Source organism: Eupeodes corollae, chromosome 1 (genome assembly GCF_945859685.1).
Source record: "Eupeodes corollae chromosome 1, idEupCoro1.1, whole genome shotgun sequence".
NCBI lineage: Eukaryota > Metazoa > Arthropoda > Insecta > Diptera > Syrphidae > Eupeodes > Eupeodes corollae.
The window spans coordinates 70,758,480-70,777,841 of record NC_079147.1 but is presented as its reverse complement, the minus strand read 5'-3'; the positions used below and the strand labels follow the sequence as shown (position 1 = coordinate 70,777,841).

At 37.3% G+C, this 19,362-nt stretch overlaps 1 protein-coding gene across 1 annotated transcript; it reads left to right on the top strand.

Annotated features, from left to right (window-relative positions):
• Positions 1–7,785: 7,785 nt before the first annotated feature.
• On the top strand, positions 7,786–19,057 carry LOC129940250 (homeobox protein Hox-B5-like). Its single transcript, XM_056048520.1, has 3 exons — positions 7,786–8,425; positions 18,705–18,931; positions 19,010–19,057. Exons 1-3 carry the CDS (start codon positions 7,786–7,788, stop codon positions 19,055–19,057), a joined length of 915 nt encoding a protein of 304 aa, XP_055904495.1.
• Positions 19,058–19,362: the final 305 nt, after the last annotated feature.

Below are 19,362 nucleotides of genomic sequence, written 5' to 3'. Positions count from 1 at the left end.
TGAGATCTTTTCCGACCTTGATAGAGCAGCGTTCATTCTCCATTGTCATTCTGCACAAACGGATAAGTTTGAAAGGGATGCTAAAACTAGACATTGCTCTGCAGAGCTCTTCCCTATAGATGCTGTCATACGCGGCTTTAAAATCATTGATCGGAGATCTTCCGTAGTGTGAATATTTGGTCGATAGTGGACTTTCCTGGTGTGAAGCCACACTGATAAGGACCAATCAGGTTGTTGACGAATGGCTACAGACGTTCACATAATACGGCAGAGATTATCTTTTACGCAATGTTAAGGAGACTGATGCCTCTGTAGTTGGCGCAGCTTAGAGGGTCTCCTTTCTCATGTATCGGACGCACTATGCTGAGATTCCACTCATCATGCATGCTTTCTTCATCTTGCAGATGAGTTGGTGCATGCTACGTACCAAGTCATCGCCTACTGCCTTGAATAGTTCGGCAGCAATGCCGTCAGCTCCAGCAGCTTTGTTTGACTTAAGTTTAGATATAGCTACCTTCACTTCGTCAAGGTCGGGTAGGCGGAATTGTTGATCTGCGTCGCCGAGGTTGAGTGGTTCTATATCCCTTACAGCGGAATTCGGTTCGTCATCGCCGTTATATAATTTGGAGAAGTGATCTTTCCATATTCTCAGTATCGACTGCGGTTCTACTACGATGTTCCCCTGATCGTCTTTACAGGCTTCGGTTCGTGGCTTATACCCTTGGGAGGCTTTTTTTTACCTTTTGGTAAAATTTACAAACATCATTCCTGTTGTGACATCTCTCTATCTCCTTGATTGCGCGCTTCTCATGCTCTCTTTTTTTCAATCTAAGAAGCCGGTGTTCCTCTCTCCTCTTCTGCTCGTTGAGCTCGCGAGCAGATCTAGTCCTTTTGTGCAGCGCCGTTTTGTATGCCTCTTGTTGAAATGTAGCACTTCAGAGGCATCATCTCTTATGGCTACAAAGGCAATGTTGCCACTGGTTTTCAATGCTTAATGCAGGCAGCAAAAGACTCCTTAAGAGGTTATTAGAGACTCGGTCGGAAAAGGACATGACATTCTCTTGCGATTGTAGCCGTCTAACGTCGAATCTTCTCACAGTACTTCCTTGTTTTGGCATGGATCGGGATATCCGTAGCCGCACCTTGGCTACAACGAGGTAGTGGTCCGAGTCAATGTTGGCCTCTCGGAATGTTCGAATATCCTGGATACTGGAGAAGTGTCGTGAGTCGATCGCAATGTGGTCAATCTGGTTGACGGTTGATTGATCGGAAGATTTCCATGTCTCCTTGTGGATATTAAGATGTGTGAACTGCGTACTAGCTACCAGAACGTCTCGCCCCGCAGCGAAATCGATCAGCCTGAATCCGTTGCCGTAGGTGGTGCCGTGTATCTGCCGATTGTGCCACCAAAGATGTCTTCTCTTCCTAGCTTAGCGTTAAAATCTCTTAAGATAATTCTATTGTCATAGCCAGGGTACTGCTCATAAGTCTTGCTCGAAGAATATGTCTTTGGTGCCTTCATCTTTCTCCTCTGTTGGGGCTTGCATGCATATTAGGCTTATGTTGGCGAATTGAGCCTTGATGCGGATTGCGACTTTTTGCTTGAGTCTAGTTCCAACAACAAATCCCCACCCAAATAGACGCTGTCTTTGTTATCGGTAGCAGTAGCCGTAGTAGATATCGCAGTCTTTTAGTTTGCGTTTGCCCGGTCAATCCCATCGCACTTCATGGATGGCGGTAATATCTGTCTTACAGCAGTTTAGGGCTTCCGCTAATCGTTCGGCTGCAGGTGGTCTGTTAAGGTACCTAACATTGCACGTACAGATCCGAAGTTCGTTGTCCTTATTTCGTTTGCGTAGGTTGTCAACAGTGAATCCGTATGTATCCGAGGCTTGTTGGTGCTTCGAGACTAAAGGTATTTTTTACGTGGCCAGGAAGTCACCCCAACGGCACAACCCCCAACCTGGAGGGCCAGATTCTTAGTATAACTCCAAGGAAGGGGAGCAGGATAAAACGCTACTTAGAGGCCTGGGCTCCGAATATGTCGAAGAAGCCCTATAAGGTGTTCACCTTACTGGAACTGTAGACGCCACCGTTGATTCCATCTCGAGAATTCTTCCGCTGCCGCCTGGATAAGGAGAGGTGCCTTAGTGGAAACACCTCTCCCCCCTCTTTCGTTTGCTGCCCCCAACAACTTTCCACTGGGGTTGGAACCAAATCTCAAGTTGAAGCACTAGGCACCCGATGTTCACCGCGGGGAGGTGAGAGTAGGAGTTGATAGACAGAGGATAGATAAATAGATAAAGCACATATTTAGTCGCATTTGGAGTGATCATAATCCACAAGCCCTTATTGAGACGCTGGTACATAATCGAAAAGTCTTGGTTTTGTGTGCTCTAGTCCATATTTTTTTTTCCAAAAATGAAGCCGGAGATAATGTTACAATTAACGGAGACCATGATTAATGACTTTTTCGTGCCTGAATTGGAAGATGTTGACGTACATATAGCCAAAAAAACAAGTGATTTGTTAAAGGAAACTTTTGGTAAGCGCATTATCTCACTTCGTGGATGTGTGGTGTATGTGAAAAAGCTTGTCTACGCAGATTATCCAGAGGCTTTTGACGCCTTGAAAAAGAATATTCGGCGCGTTATTGCTGCCATAAGGCACAATTACTATAAAAAAAATTATAATAGTAAAGCTAAAAACCACACTTTCAAAACATCACCTGTTTTTTACAAATGTCGTTGATGCGGCCAAATTTCGAAAATTTAGTTTCCTGACATTACTCATCATCATCAGAAATACTGAAAATTGTGCAACGTACATGGCCTTTTCTTTAATCGCTTATCTTCAAATTTTTGATCGGTTTTGTCTGGGTCACCACCAAGGTCCCCCGATTTATCAGCTTGAGATTTTTTTCTTTGGGGACATTTAAAGGCCCAAATCTACACTCATCGCCCAACATCTTTGGAAGCACTTAAGGAGGCAATCGCGCCATTAAAGCACAAATGACTCGACGAGCAATGGTAAACTTCCGGGAAAATCTCCGTAAATGTATTAATAATAGAGGACAATATTTAACGGATATAATTTTTGAAACTAAGTAATTATTTTATTTAATGTAATTTAAAAATAATTAATTAATGTATTTAATTTAAAAATTCAATAAAATGTTTCTGTTAAATTGTTTATTTATTTGTCATTGCCTTTTAAAATATGGGACATCTTTTTGCAAGACCCTGTATATGAAATTGTTTTAGTCTACTGCCAAAAGTTCATGCGGAAGCGAGTTAAAGGTTGCTTTGTCCACTTTCAGAGTTTTGTGTAGTAAATACGTGTTACAAGAATGCATTGATGTATTTCTTATTTGATTTCTTAAGCTTTTAATTGTGGCGTGGCATCTCTCCCTCATCTCGTGGAGGGTTTAAATTAAAACCCATTTATTTAACTACTGTTTCACTCTTCTTGGACATTGACACTTATGACGATCTATAATTGGGTGCAATACGTTATCACTACACGTAGTTTTGAAGGCTATATCTATCCATAGTACTTTAGAATGAAGTCTCAATAAATGACCTCCAATTCACCCGTTGTAGCTTCAACAATAGAGCCGCTATCAAGTGCTAAAATTAGGATGTCCTTATTGCAAAAGCCTCATATATTTCAAATTTAAATAAATTAAATATGGCAGGCAAATTTATTTTCAAATAAGGAATCTCTGTGTTGAAGCCGTTTTTGTTCTTAAATCTGAAAGATTCTCAACAATGACAACAAAACTGAATACCAGCTGCTGTAAGCATCGATATCTTCACCATTTGATCCATTTTAACTTCCTTCTCCTAAATCTCTTTGATGTTAACGTTCAACTTCCGTAGGAATTGTTCCGACACATAACGCGGCACATTATCCATATCATAACCTACATTCAACAGAGTTTTCAAATAAAACATGCTTACCCACAAAAACCGGAAAAGCCGAGATGCTTCCAGACTGTCTAGAGAAACTCTACTAGCCGCTACCGACGCTGTGGCCGCACTATCCATATCTGCAATAACACACTCAAAATAGTAGCAACTGCAGCGGCACCTTCCTTCATGTAAAGACCTTTGAATGAAGCCGTGTTATAAGCTTTATTCTGTGAAGTGCATTTAGATCTTTATGAACGATTTGTCGCTCCGTATTATAATCACCATGTGAACTATATGAGCATGAATGTAAAAGTTTGCCGCCACCGCTCGCTGTCCGCTTTCGAACGCCCTTTTGTTCTATATTTTTATAAGGCATTAAGGGCACTCCTCGTAATAAGTTAATAGCACCACCTCATATGTTTTAAAGAGCATTCTTATACCAGATGGGCTATGTTTTAGGATACAAGTCTTTATATCTGACTTTTGACAAAAAATATCATTCATCCATTTTGCGGACTTGTTTTCTTTAATGGGGATGAGTATCATATTGCTTTTGCCGGTCGCGTGATATTTGTTTTGGCGCGTTACGAAGAAGAGATACAACTTGCATTTTATATAAACAACGCCATCATCGGCGCAAGGGTGTCAAAGATTGTCGTGATTTTGAATGGCAGAAGGGACTTTATTTCATTGAATGTGTTTTATTAGGCGATGCTTCTATCAAAACATTGTCTAGGAGTTTCATAGACATTAAATGTTTTTTTAGGAACTATAGTTTGTGCATTTTGTTTGTTGTATGCCAATACATGCTCATACACATTTTGCAAGTGGAGGATTTTATTACAGCAAAAAATATCCAAACGAAACAACACCTTAAACTTAAACTTAAACTTAAACTTAAACTTAAACTTAAACTTAAACTTAAACTTAAACTTAAACTTAAACTTAAACTTAAACTTAAACTTAAACTTAAACTTAAACTTAAACTTAAACTTAAACTTAAACTTAAACTTAAACTTAAACTTAAACTTAAACTTAAACTTAAACTTAAACTTAAACTTAAACTTAAACTTAAACTTAAACTTAAACTTAAACTTAAACTTAAACTTAAACTTAAACTTAAACTTAAACTTAAACTTAAACTTAAACTTAAACTTAAACTTAAACTTAAACTTAAACTTAAACTTAAACTTAAACTTAAACTTAAACTTAAACTTAAACTTAAACTTAAACTTAAACTTAAACTTAAACTTAAACTTAAACTTAAACTTAAACTTAAACTTAAACTAAAACTTAAACTTAAACTTAAACTTAAACTTAAACTTAAACTTAAACTTAAACTTAAATGAATGAATAATGAAGAATGAAGATTGCAAAATGAAGAATGAGGAATAAGGAATGAGGAATGAGGAATGAAGAATGAAGAATGAAGAATGAAGAATGAAGAATTAAGAATTAAGAATTAAGAATTAAGAATTAAGAATTAAGAATTAAGAACTAAGAACTAAGAACTAAGAGTTAAGAATTAAGAATTAAAAATTAAGAATTAAGAATTAAGAATTAAGAATTAAGAATTAAGAATTAAGAATTAAAAATTAAGAATTAAGAATTAAGAATTAAGAATTAAGAATTAAGAATTAAGAATTAAGAATTAAGAATTAAGAATTAAGAATTAAGAATTAAGAATTAAGAATTAAGAATTAAGAATTAAGAATTAAGAATTAAGAATTAAGAACTAAGAATTAAGAATTAAGAATTAAGAATTAAGAATTAAGAATTAAGAATTAAGAATTAAGAATTAAGAATTAAGAATTAAGAATTAAGAATTAAGAATTAAGAATTAAGAATTAAGAATTAAGAATTAAGAATTAAGAATTAAGAATTAAGAATTAAGAATTAAGAATTAAGAATTAAGAATTAAGAATTAAGAATTAAGAATTAAGAATTAAGAATTAAGAATTAAGAATTACGAATTACGAATTACGAATTAAGAATTAAGAATGAAGAAATATTTTACTAACCACAAGAGCTGCAAAATTAATTTTTGAAGAATAAATTATGTATTAGTAAAGGTGTGGTCCTGAAAAAAGAAGACCCTCTAAACTGCTCCAACTATAGAGGGACCAGTCTACTTAACATCGCCTATAAAACCTTCTCTGCTGTAATATGTGAACGTCTAACGCCCATTGTCAACAACCTGATAGGTGATTTTAAGAGTGGTTTTAGACCAGGAAAGTCCACAGTCGATCAAATATTCACATTACGGCAGATCCTGGAAAAACTTAAAAAACTTAACGTTCGATGTCAAAAAAGGTTTAAGACAAGGCGATGCGCTGTCATGCGATTCTTTTAACATCGTACTTGAAAGAATAGTGCAGAGCTCACACGTCAACACTAGAGGCACTATCTTTTAAAAGTCTGTTCAATTACTGGCATATGCTGATGACATTGACTTAATCGGAAGAACTCAGCGTGATGTCAATGGGGCTTTTGTGAGTATTGAAGCAGAGGCGGCAAAAATGGATTTAAGGGATAATGAGGGCAAAACAAAGTACATAATGTCGTCAAGAAAGGACATACAAAACCGACGTCTTGGTCAAAACGTCACCATCGATAGTAGCGGAGCCTACTATAAACACAGAAAACAACAGCAGCGCTGAAATTAAACGAAGAATAAATATTGCTTACCGCTGATTCTTTGGGCTTAGAATTGAGTGTAAAAGTCCTTTCTCGAAGGACCAAGGTGTCGCTATATAAGACTCATAACATCCCTGTTCTGCTATATGGTGCAGAAGCATGGACTATGACAAAAGCGGATGAAAGCACCTTGGGTCGTTTCGAGAGGAAAGCTCTTCGTGTGATCAGGAGAAGAAGATGGAACGACGAACTGTACGGTCTGTACAGCGACGTATACTTAGCCAGAAGGGTAAAAGGTCCAACGACTAAGATGGCTGGGTCACGTAGAGCGCATGGAAACCAATGCTCCGGCCCGGAAAGTCTTCGAATCCACACCCACAGGGCAGAGCAATAGATGAAGAATGAGGATCAGGTGGCGCGCACATGTGGAAAGTGAACTCACCCATCTTGGAGCGCGAAACTGGAGGTATCTAGCTAGGGACCGAGCTATAGATGGAGAAGTTTGTTGGGTGATGCCCTAGACCACACAGGACTGTAGGGCCACCTAAAGTAAGTAAAGGTGTGAAACAAATGAGTTCCACTGTCATAAATTCCGGTGCAAAACTTACCTAAAATTCAGAGGCTTATTTAGAAGCTTATTCGGTACTGAGCAGAAGTAAAACCATGCATTGTACCAAAATTCATAAAACCTATCTAAAAGAGGGATTTGTCACATAAGGTTTTAATTCATATTTATCTTTTTTTCAAATTTAAATGCAAATGAACAAAAATAGGAATATGAAAATCTTTTCATTCATCAAAACCTTATGAAAACAACTATCTATAGCATTGAACAAATATCTACACTCATCTTATACCATTTGTTGATCTTTCTTGAGATCATAAATTTCATACCCATTGACAATAACAACCACATAATTTACCAACCCCAAAAGACTGATCGAAATACCATATGCGTAGGTGGTTGACCAATGAGCATCCATTCAAACAAAAACAAATTCCCTTTCGCACAAGATTCTCGATTTGGATTGGCTGAGAAGAAAATCCAAGAAATAAACAAGACAACAAATTAAAAGATACATCTTCTTTCTTGGGATGATTTGTAGTTCTGTGCGATCTTCTACAGTTTTGTGTTTCTGATCTCAAGTGGAAGTACGTCCGTTTGGTTAATTAGATTGAAAACGGAAAAAGTGCAGTTGTGAAAATTTTAATTTCAATTCTTTTGCTCAATAAAATGTATTCAGCCGCATCGAGTCATCATAGTTTTAAGTTCGAGACCTTTGATTATTACCTACGGGCTAATCAAAAATTCGTTCAAAATAATTTCGACAACGGTTTTCATTTTCACCAACAACAACCGCGGAAGTGTCAACCAAACGACTTTAACAATTCCCATGAATACCATCATAGTTATCTACCCACGGCGACGGGAGTGGTACCGCCATCTCCTTCGTCGGTTATTTTTCCAAATCAATGTTCGTATCCTTGCGGCGGCGGCGGTGGTGGCGAAGAATTACAAACCCAATTTAATTCAAATCAGAGTTACATTTATTCGGATAACTCAACTTTAAGAAATTATTTGGACATGTTCCAAAATAAAAAATGTCCTTTAAAAAATTGCAGTGATGAAAGTACATTGGGCAGTGAGGATAGTCCAAAGGAATGTAAGGACAGCATAAGTTCTTTGTCCTCATCAGTCCATCAGTTGAGTAATGTTGACCGTTTATCTGGGGGAGATTGGGAGTTCTTAAGTGCTGTCAGTGGCAGTGAAAATATTAATGGAACATCAGATGTGAATTTTGTGAAATATCAGGATTGCGAGAAAATAAATTGGAATCGAGCTATTGAGGGCGAAAGCAATTGCATTTTGAAAGGTTTGTGTAGGCGAAAAGTCCTGAAAAGATATTTACATCAATTCCTAACTTGCATTTAAAAAGATAAACTTTTAATATTGTACATATAAAATATAATACTTTTTTAGACCCGTAAAAATATTTAAGGGTTTAAGGTTTTTGAGTGTGAAGAATATTTAAAGTTCCAAATTCTTTTGGGACCATATAATTTATTTTAGTCAGTTACAATTTTTTTTCTGAAAAAAAATTGTATTTTAACGAACATGAGTTAAGTCCACATTATAAAACAAAAGCTGGAGTACAGTATATACGCAAGGACTGATCCAGACTTTTAATCAGGAGGTGGTTGGTGAAACGCTTAACTTATAGACGAGTTTTTACTTACCGTTTAAAAATGTTCTTTAATGTTCTGTAAAGGAGGCTAACAACATTTAAATAACATAATGTGTATCTTAACCATAAATGTATACATTTCAAGGGCTAAAGTGACAGCTTAAGTTTTTAAATTATTTAGAACGTTGTTATTCAGCAAGGTACATATGTATAGTCTAACTATTTAATTTGGTAGTCTTTCTACACATGAAAGAATTCCAAGATTTTAAAACCTTGGAGCGCATTCTTGATTACCGTATTAGAGAAATCCTATTTGGACGACCTCTCGAAAGCTCTCAGCATGCTTATCTTAAGGGCAAATCTACGGAGACTGCCCGCTATGAGGTAGTGCGTACTGTAGAACAAACAATCCATTATAAAGAATTTACTCTTGCCACCTTCTAAGACATAGAAGGTGCTTTCAACAACGTCCTTACCGAATCCATAGAAGAATCGCTCGTTAAGTTCGGTGTAAAAGACTTCATTCGAGAATGGATTATTTCCATGCTCAGTGGTAGGAAGATTCGAACCACTCTAGGCAATACAATCGCAACAAAACACGTGAGTAGGGGAAGACCCCAGGGTGGTGTCCTTTCGCCTTTTCTAAGGGCTCTGGTCATGGATACAATTCTCGTTAAATTAGAGAAATGTGGAGTGAAGGCGGTAGCCTACGCAGATGATTTGGTGCTATTGGTGTCAGGAAAGTACACCTCTGTGATTAGTGATATCACGGAGTCAGTTTTGAAGAAAGTTAGCAACTGGGCCACTAGTTGTGTATTAGGAGTTAACTAAAGTAAAACTGAACTGTTGCTCTTTATCACCAAAACTAAAGAACCGTCCTTCACGCTACCTCGACTCAACGGTCTAATCCTATCATTGTCTTCCAGTGTAAAATATTTGGGAGTTATATTCGACCCTAAACTAAACTGGAAACTAAATATTGAAGTACGGGTTAAGAAGGCCTGTGTTGACTTCTACGACTGCAGCAAAACTTTCGGAAAAAAGTGGGGACTTCAGTCGAAGATGATTTTATGATGATGATTATGGTTCGATTGTGCGGTGGCCTGCTCCTAGCAAAGCCTATAATATCGATAAGCTAAAGAAGGTTCAGAGAACAGCTTGCGTGGGCACCACAGGGGCCATGCGTACTTGCCCAATGGACGCCTTAAACGTTATTTTGGATCTTCTACCAATCGACCTTTTTATTAAATACATTGTTTCCTGCAGCGATATTAAGATGAAGGAATCAAACAGCTGGTTGTCAAAACTTTATGGTCACAGCAACACAACGAAATTGATTCCCTCAGATATTATCTCGGTAGACACTGACTACTGCACTCCTACTTTGAGCCTTAGTAAGGGTTTTAAGGTTATTTTCCCATCGAGAGAAGATTGGGAGGATGATATCGTGTCGATAGGTTTCGACACAACCATCTTTACTGATGGCTCAAAGATGGAGTGCGGAGTTGGTTCTGGTATCTTTTCTGAGTCCCTAAATGTAGCCAAATCCTTTAGGCTTCCTGACTTTGCTAGCGTTTTTCAGGCTCAACTGCTGGCAATAAGGGAGGCATTTAAGATACTTAAACAAAACCCAAACTAAAACCGAAATGTGGCTATCTTTACAGACAGTCAGGCAGCTGTCAAAGCCATTAACTTGGCCATATCCTGCAGTTCCTGAGTTCATGCAGTGAAGTTGGGTATCTCCTACAACACCTTTTGCCGTCGGAAGTGACCAAACAGAAAGTGAAACGATAATCCATTTCCTCTGCAAATGTCCTGCTTTTTCAAACACTAGAACGAAATACTTTGGAAAAGCATTCTTTCAAGAACTCGATGAGCTATCTGAGACAAAGATTAGAGACCTAATCTTTTTTCTCAATGCGACAAAATGGGTCTAACATAATCGCTATGAAGCTTCTCTATCAATCTATCCCTTTCAATCAAACGAGTCAAACGAGTTTTTTGTATCAAAACGGCGCACTACAGCGCTAATTGGATCTCAGGCTAAGTTGCCTTGAGATCGCCATTTCTACCTACCTACCTTTAGGAAGAAGCCGAATAAAAAAAAATAAATAGAGAAAGTTTTTAAAAAATCTATCGGTTCAATTTTGAAAAAAATAGAAATTAAAAATTCTAAACCAAACAATTTTTATTGGGAATACTGCTGTTATTTTTCGTTTTCAAAAAAACAAAACACCTTAAGCTAATCGACTGAAAACCTTAGTTTCAATGGGCACAATGGTTTAGGCTGACGGGGCCAGTACAGGTTAGGTTAGGCTTTGTAAATGAAAAAGTTTTCATATACAAAGGGTTAGGTTAACGTGGCTGCGGATTTAGAATACACACACTTAGGCCAAAAGAAAAGGCCCATTGTAATACCACATGAATCTAGAGAATTACTTCTTACTAGTCGAACCGTTTTGAGCTTTTTATAGCGCGAAGATAATATTTGATATCCTTTTTAGCTAGTTCACTGGGATTATCAAAAGAGTAGTGTCCCAGATGAAGCTTGTGTGTTAGTGAAAGAGCAGGGCAAGTGCAGATAAGGTGAGAGATTGTTTCCTCTTCTTCCTCGTCCATACAGCTCCGGCAGGTCAATTGAGGCTACACCAAGTCGTATTGCGTGTCTGCCTGTAAGACAGTGTCCCGTAAGGACTCCTATTAGGGAGCTAATATGAAGTCTGCTTTGAGATAACAAGTCTTTAGAGCGCTTTAGGTCCAGTGAAGGCCATGTGAGTTTTGTGGCTGCACATGTTAATAAATTGTGCCACTTCGAGTTTGTTATCGCAAAAGAGAGAACCTCTTTGATCGCTAAAATTTCCTCTTGGAAGACGCTACAATGATTAGGGAGGTGGAATTAGATGCTTAGATTAAGCTTTTCTGAGTACACACCACTACCAACTCCCTCATTTGTCTTGGACCATCTGTATACTTTTGTTATCTAGGAGTTTTTGTCTTCCCATTCATCTCTGGATGGAATGGATACCTGTAAGTTTTTTTCCAAATAGGGGTTTAGGAATAGTGTAGTCTATATACTTTGGTTATAGAACCAAAGAGGTTCAAAATGATGAAGTGCCCCACATTGTTGTTGGTCCATTGAGATGAGGCGTTGAGTCTTATAGCGGTACTCGCTTCCACGTATTTACTGAAGATGTCGAGGGGTATCAGATGGAGGAGAGTGTCTTACGCTGCTGAGGGTGTGGTTCTCAATGCCCCACTTATGCAGAGACATGCAGTGGGTTTGGACTCTGCTGAGTTTGTCGTAGTATGTGTCTTTCTCCAGTGCAGTCCACCACACTGCAACCCCGAATATAAGAATCTTTCCTGAATATTAGGTTTCCAACTTAATTTTTTGTGCAATATCAGACCAAGATATTTGGCTTCATTGGTAAAAATTAGTGGTACACCTTTTATTGAAAGAGGTACAATTACTGGGATCTTGTATTTCCGTGTAAAAAGGACGCGATCTTTTTTTTTGAGGATTAATACTAATTCCGCAGTGATCATATTGAGTGCGTTTTGGAGGAGGGCTCTCAGTGTATTAGGATATTCTCCTGGGACTGCGATAGCAACATCATCGGCATACGCAACCACTCTGTAGCCTTCCCTCTCAAGGGATATTAGTACTCCTTGCGGAGAGCCTCTACCGACAGACCTTTTCGTACAAAAATCCCCAACCTTATAGTTGATGATCCTGCTTTTTAGCATTAGCTTAATCAACTCACGAGTATTCGACGTTTAGGTTCGTCATAGCAGAAGTGATAGCGGATGTGTCAACGTTGTTGAAAGCGCCCTCAATATCCAGGAAGGCCACCATAGTACATTCCTTTTGTTCCAGGAAGTATTTGATAGTTCTTACCAGAGTGTGCAAGGCTGTTTCTACCGATTTCCCTTTGCAGTAAGCATGCTGAGATATTGATAGTCTCTTATCAATGCTATTACGTATATGAGGCGAGGGCAGACAGACAGACCCACTTTTTCGACTTTTCTACCACCGTAAAGTCATGTTTGATTAAATTTTCTTGTACGAATGCAAGTATTTTTTTTCCAAATACATAACCCCCCCCCTAGATCCGTCATTGTCTATATGTCTATAACAAGCGTTACGAAAATATTATTTATAGTAGTCTTAGCCTTCAATATGAAATCCTTGAAAAAGTTCTTTTTTTTAGGATCTGTCAAAACAAATTTTTAAAATACAATGCTCTTTCGAAATATTAGCTTTTGTGTTTCACGCATTTTTGGCTGCGTTGAATTTATTCATGGCCACTTAGCTGTACAGGATTCATATTTGTTCTAGACAAAAATGAGACAGCTAATGTCGCCTGAAGGACAAGTAAGCATAATGCTGGAAGTACTCTTAAGCTGTACAAAACTTTGTTCGGCTTTGCTTCCCTCTTGAACTTCATACCCTAAGCATTGGTAGTATATGTACTTCTTTTATTCTTCTTAAGGGTGCCAACCATCAACATGTTCTTTTGTAGCAATTTTTTTCTCATTCATAAGACGTACAAAAGTTGTCCATAATGTCCCTTAATTCTTATACTTAGCCCAGGACGACACGATCACCTTAGTTGGAATACCGGACGACGGGTTATAGAACATTGGCAGCAATTCAACCTATTTGCCCAATAAACTTCTATTTGGGGTAAATTTGTTCTTGGCTCCTTGTTGGTTTTGTCTTCGACGTGTGGCATTATCGAATCGCTTTGGAACTGGCCCAATCCTTGCAAATTTCTATCTTTTGGAAAAATAACCGAATAAACAACAGCTATTGAAAAGATAACTTAACCATAACAAGAACACATTTTAATTGATATTTTTCAAATAAGATATCTTACCATAACCTTTCTTGGTTTTGAGATCTATTTTAATAATATTTATAACCAATTTATTGTGAAATGATAGGTGATCTATTTAAGTGATACTTTTATTTACTTTTTGAATGGAAACTCTACGGTTAAATGAATGTGCGATAGTAAGGTTGTTTTCAGAAAGTTTTCCGAACTCGGTTAGTTTTTTCCACATTTGTTTTAATTTATTGATATTAACTGTATAATGGGTTATTTTCAAATTTTTTCTTTTAAATGTCTTTAAAAGTTTCCAAGTTAGCTTGTCATGTTTTTTTATCTGGGATAAGGTCTTGTTTAAATGTTTGTTCCTTATAATTTGAAGGTTTTCAAGTATTAATTCATTGACAAGATTTAGTTGAAATTTGAGAAAATTTGTTATTTATGTCTGATACCTAAGCTTTTCTGTATTTATAAAAGTAATATTGTTTCTAAGATCCTTAGTTAGTTTGGTATCATAATGTCTGCCTGTATTGGAAACAAGTGGAACTGATGCTTAATATTTGCATCAATACAAAAACTGTCAATTCGATTTTTCTCCAAATTTTTCAAAACGTTGAAAACAATATTTCTTATAAGACAAAATAAGCTTGAAGCCTAAATTTCAAGTTTTTGAAAAGATATATGATCGATATTCAATTTTTACCAATTTTGAGTAATGTTTTTTTTGGATTATTATTTTTTATAAAACAAACTGTCAATTCGATTTTTCTCAAAATTTGAGCAGATGTCAAAAACATTATTCTTCGTTGCACAAAATTTTTTTGGAGATGAAATCATATTTCAGTCGTAAAATTTCGGAGGTGACAAATTTTTGTTCAGTTTTATTAATTTATAAAAAATCCGTTATATTGATTTTTTTCAAAAAATATACCTGTTTTTATCACGTTAAATTTAATTCAAGTCTCTAGTGTTTTTGGTTCGTAAGATATTTAGGATTAACCAAAATTTTCATATTTTTTTCAAACTGCTATGGTAAAAAAAACACCCACGCAATTTTCTTGAGAGCCCTTTCTGCATCTTTCTGCCTTATTACCTGTATAACAAAATTCATTTGAAGTTGATATCTCTTCTGGTTCTTGAGCTATGGAGGACGAAAAAAACGTCGCGAACGTACAGACGTACGAACGTACGTGCACACGCACACACAGACATCTTTCTAAAAATCTTTTATTTCGACCTAGGGACCTTGAAACGTCGAGAAATTTCAAAATTTTCAATTTGACAAATCGGACCCATTACAATAACTTCCTATGGGAAGTTAAAAAGGCTACACAGATAACACACTAAACGTGCCAGTGTGTCGATTTTTATAAAAATATTAAAAACGATAATTTGTGTGAGATATGCAAAGTAAATAGCGCAAAATCTTAAACAACCTATTGTTAAGGGTTTAAGAAATGCGGGGCGAAATGTTCTGGTAGCTTACGCAATTCACTCATCTTAATATCCACAAAGGGACATGGAAATCTCCTGATCAATCAACCGTCAACCAGAGTGACCACATTGCGATCGACGCACGACACTTCTCCAGTATCCAGGATATCCGAACATTCCGAGGGGCCAACATCGACTCGGACCACTACCTCGTTGTAGTGGTCCGATCCAAGCCAAAACAAGGAAGTACTGTGAGAAGATTCGACGTAAGACGGCTACAATCGCAAGAGATCGAGTCTCTAATAACCTCTGAAGGAGTCCTATGCTTCCTGCATTAAGCATTGAAAACCAGTGGCAACATTGCCTTGCAGCCATCAGAGATGCCGCCTCTGAAGTGCTAGGTTTCACACGGCCACCACAGCGAAACCCCTGGTTTGACGACGAATGCCTGCAAGCGCACGCAGCGAAAAAAGAGGTATACAAAAAGGCGCTGCACAAAAGGACTAGAGCTGCTCGCGAGCTCTACGAGCAGAAGAGGAGAGAGGAACACCGGCTTCTTAGATGGAAAAAAAGAGAGCATGAGAAGGGCGTGATCGAAGAGATAGAGGGATGTCACAACAGGAATGAGGTTCGTAAATTTTATCAAAAGGTAAAAAAAACCTCCCAAGGGTACCAGCCACGAACCGAAGCCTGTAAAGTCGAAATTGAGAATATGGATAGATCACTTCTCCAAATTATATAACGGCGATGATGAACCAAATTCCACTGTAAGGGAGATAGAACCACTCAACCTCGGCGACGCAGATCAACAATTTCACCTACCCGACCTAGACGAAGTGAAGATAGCTATATCTTAACTTAAGTCAAACAAAGCTGCTGGAGCTGACGGCATCGCTGCCGAGCTATTCAAAGCAGCAGGCGATGACTTGGTACGGAGCATGCACCAACTCATCTGCAAAATATGGTCGGAAGAAAGCATGCCCGATGAGTGGAACCTCAGCATAGTGTGGCCGATACATAAGAAAGGAGACCCTCTAAACTGCGCCAACTACAGAGGCATCAGTCTTCTTAACATTGCGTATAAGATCCTTTCTGCCGTATTATGTGAACGTTTGAAGCCATTCGTCGGTCCTTATCAGTGTGGCTTCAGACCAGGAAAGTCCGCTATGGACCAAATATTCACACTACGGCAGATCTTGGAAAAAACCCAGGAGCTTCAAATCGATACCCACCATCTCTTTATCGATTTTAAAGCCCCGTATGACAGCATCTATAGGGAAGAGCTCTACCGAGCAATGTCTAGTTTTGGCATCCCTGTCAAACTTATCCGTTTATGTAGAATGACTATGGAGAATGCACGCTGCTCTATCAAGGTCGGAAAAGATCTTACCGATGCATTTCATGTCAAAAAATGTTTTAGACAAGGCGATGCACTGTCATGCGACTTCTTCAACATCGTTCTGGAAAGAATTGTGCAAAACTCAACCGTCAACACTAAAGGCACAATCTTCCAAAGGTCCATCCAATAACTCGGATACGCATAATTAAAAGATCAAAGCGTGATGTCAGTGGAGCGTTTTTGAGCATTGAGACGGAAGCGAAGAAGATGGGTTTAGTGGTCAATGAGGGCAAGACAAAGTATATGCTGTCATCAAAAAAGGACACTGACGTCTTGGACAAAACGTCACCATGGACAGCTATAACTTTGAGGTTGTTAAGGACTTTGTCTACCTAGGCACCGCTATTAATACAGACAACGACAACAGCGCTGAAATCAAACGAAGAATAACTCTTGCAAATCGCTGCTTCTTTGGACTAAGAAGGCAATTGAGAAGTAAAGTCCTCTCTTAAGCATCTAAAATCACCTAAGGCAATCATCATCCCGGTTCTCATTTATGGCGCTGAGGCCTGAACCCTGTCAAAGAAAGATGAGAGCGTCTTAGGATGCTTCGAGAGAAAAATTCTTCGGGTGATTTTTGGTCCCGTACGCATAGATGCAGAATGGAGAAGTTAGTTAGCAGAATTAAAGTCCAACGGCTTAGATGGCTAGGTCATGGATGGACATCAACGCTCCAGCTGGAAGGTCTTCGAATCCAATCCCGAGGGACGGCGGCGCAGTAGAGGAAGACCGCGACTCAGGTGGCTCACTCAGGTGGGAGAGGCGTGCCAACTTTGCGTACGAAACTGGAGACAGCTAGCTGGGGAGCGAGCTGGCTGGAGACGCATGTTGATTGAGGCCCAGGTCCACCCCGGACTGTAGCGCCACCTTAAGTAAGTAAGTGAATGGACCATTCCATGCATTGATTTTATAAAAACGTCATATGAATATAGGAAATTGTTAAAACTTAATTTTTCTTGATTCTAACTTAGGCAAATTGTTAAGAAATAGCAAGCCTAATAAATTGCTAAAAATTAATTTAACAATTTACTAAAACGTTTAAAATTTTGCACCAATAATGTCTCTAATTTTTGAAAAGATATTTGGGTCGAAAATTCATGTTTAGAAGTGATTTCTTTAGGTTTTTATTTTTTGTAAATAAAATCAAGCATCGAAAAGACACCTCTACTTGAAGCTACGAGATATGTCAATATTTTCAATTCGACAAATCGGACCGATTGCAATGGTCGTATTCTGAAGTAAGAGCACTTTTAAATTGTGAATCAGATGTAAAGCTACTTCTTAACTATTATAAAGAAGGAATAACTTACCGAAACAATATTATAAATGAAAATTTTTAATTTCAAAACAACTAAGCTACTATTTATTTTGTTAATGATGTAAGATGTAACTAAAACAAACATTTCTTTTTATTTTTTATTAAATGTCAATCAGGCAGACGGCAGAAGCCATGCTTTAATGATTTATGTATAAAAATAAAAAAAAATAATGAAGAAAAATAAATCATCTATCTATCTAAAATAATCTATCTATTAATGGTCGTATTCACAAAACTAGTGGTTACGTAGTCAAGGGATTCTGATTGGCTAAATCTAATTACAAAAGTAGTTGAAATTTCCCCTCCGACTTAGTGTAAAAAATTCGGTTACAAAGTTAGTGGAGAATGATTTTGACGTTTCACAATCAGCTGCTCGGTAAAAACACACAAATTTAAATTAAAATAAATCGTTCAGTATTTAAATACAAATATAAATCATTCAAATTGTGTCTTAAATTTGATTTTATTGAATTTAAAAACACAAAAGATAAGTTAAAGTTATCAAATAAAAAAATGTTTCTTATTTTATATATTTGCATTTGCCAACAATATGACAGTTCCAGATTGACTCGATTTGTAGTCTAGTTTTGCACTCACAAAGCTAGTTGAATTTTGACTACGTAGCCACTAGGTGAATGCGCCCAATTACTTCTTATGGAAAATTTAAAATGGACTAAAATTTTATATAATAAAAAAGTATAGATACATATGTCTAGCTCAAAAAAATATCAAACTATAAGAAAAATATCCCAATACATTTTCAGGATGTAATTATCCCATAAATTTAAGACCACTAGAACCTTCTGTCATCCAGTGGATTCGAATATGAACCATCATAAATATTTTCAAGTGGTTGTTTTGGCATGTTCATAATTGGACCTTAGAACTCATTATGCAATTATAAAAGAAAATACTATTTGTGTGGTCATAAATTTTAAACAATAAAGACGTAATATTCTTTTGTTTTGTTGTTTTTATTTTCAGCGTCCACCATAACTAAAACACCAGACATGTTGGCAACATCAGCAACAGCAATTACAACACCAACAAAAAAAGAAAGTAGGAATTTAACATCTGCAAACCGGAAGGAACGCACCACATTTACCAAAGATCAAATCACAGAATTAGAAGCGGAATTCTTACATTCAAACTATTTAACTAGACTAAGGAGATATGAAATAGCAGTGGCATTGGATTTATCTGAAAGACAGGTGGGTTTAAGTAAAGATTATCATTAAAGCTAATGCAGTGCGAATATTTTTTACTGAGCGTGAATTACGATAATGCAGGGATCTCAGGACATCAGTGAAGATTCAACTCACAATTTCACTGATTGATTGTGTAGTCGTTTGATTATAACGACTTTAATAATCGCGTAATAAGCGAAAGGGGCTTCTGGTTAATGGGCAGGTTCAGACGACATAAGGGACTTGAAGCTAAGGCAAGTTTCACTTATCTTTTTGATAGTTAGGGATATTTTTCTTGACTAACTTTGCAGTCAACTTTCTTTAATGGAAAGGTAATTTTTTAACAGCCGGCCTATCAAATACATACTAGAAACTTGCCTTACTTTCAAGTCCCTTACGTCGTCGCCTGAACTTGCTCAATGGCAAAATTTTACAATAGTGAATTGTTATACACT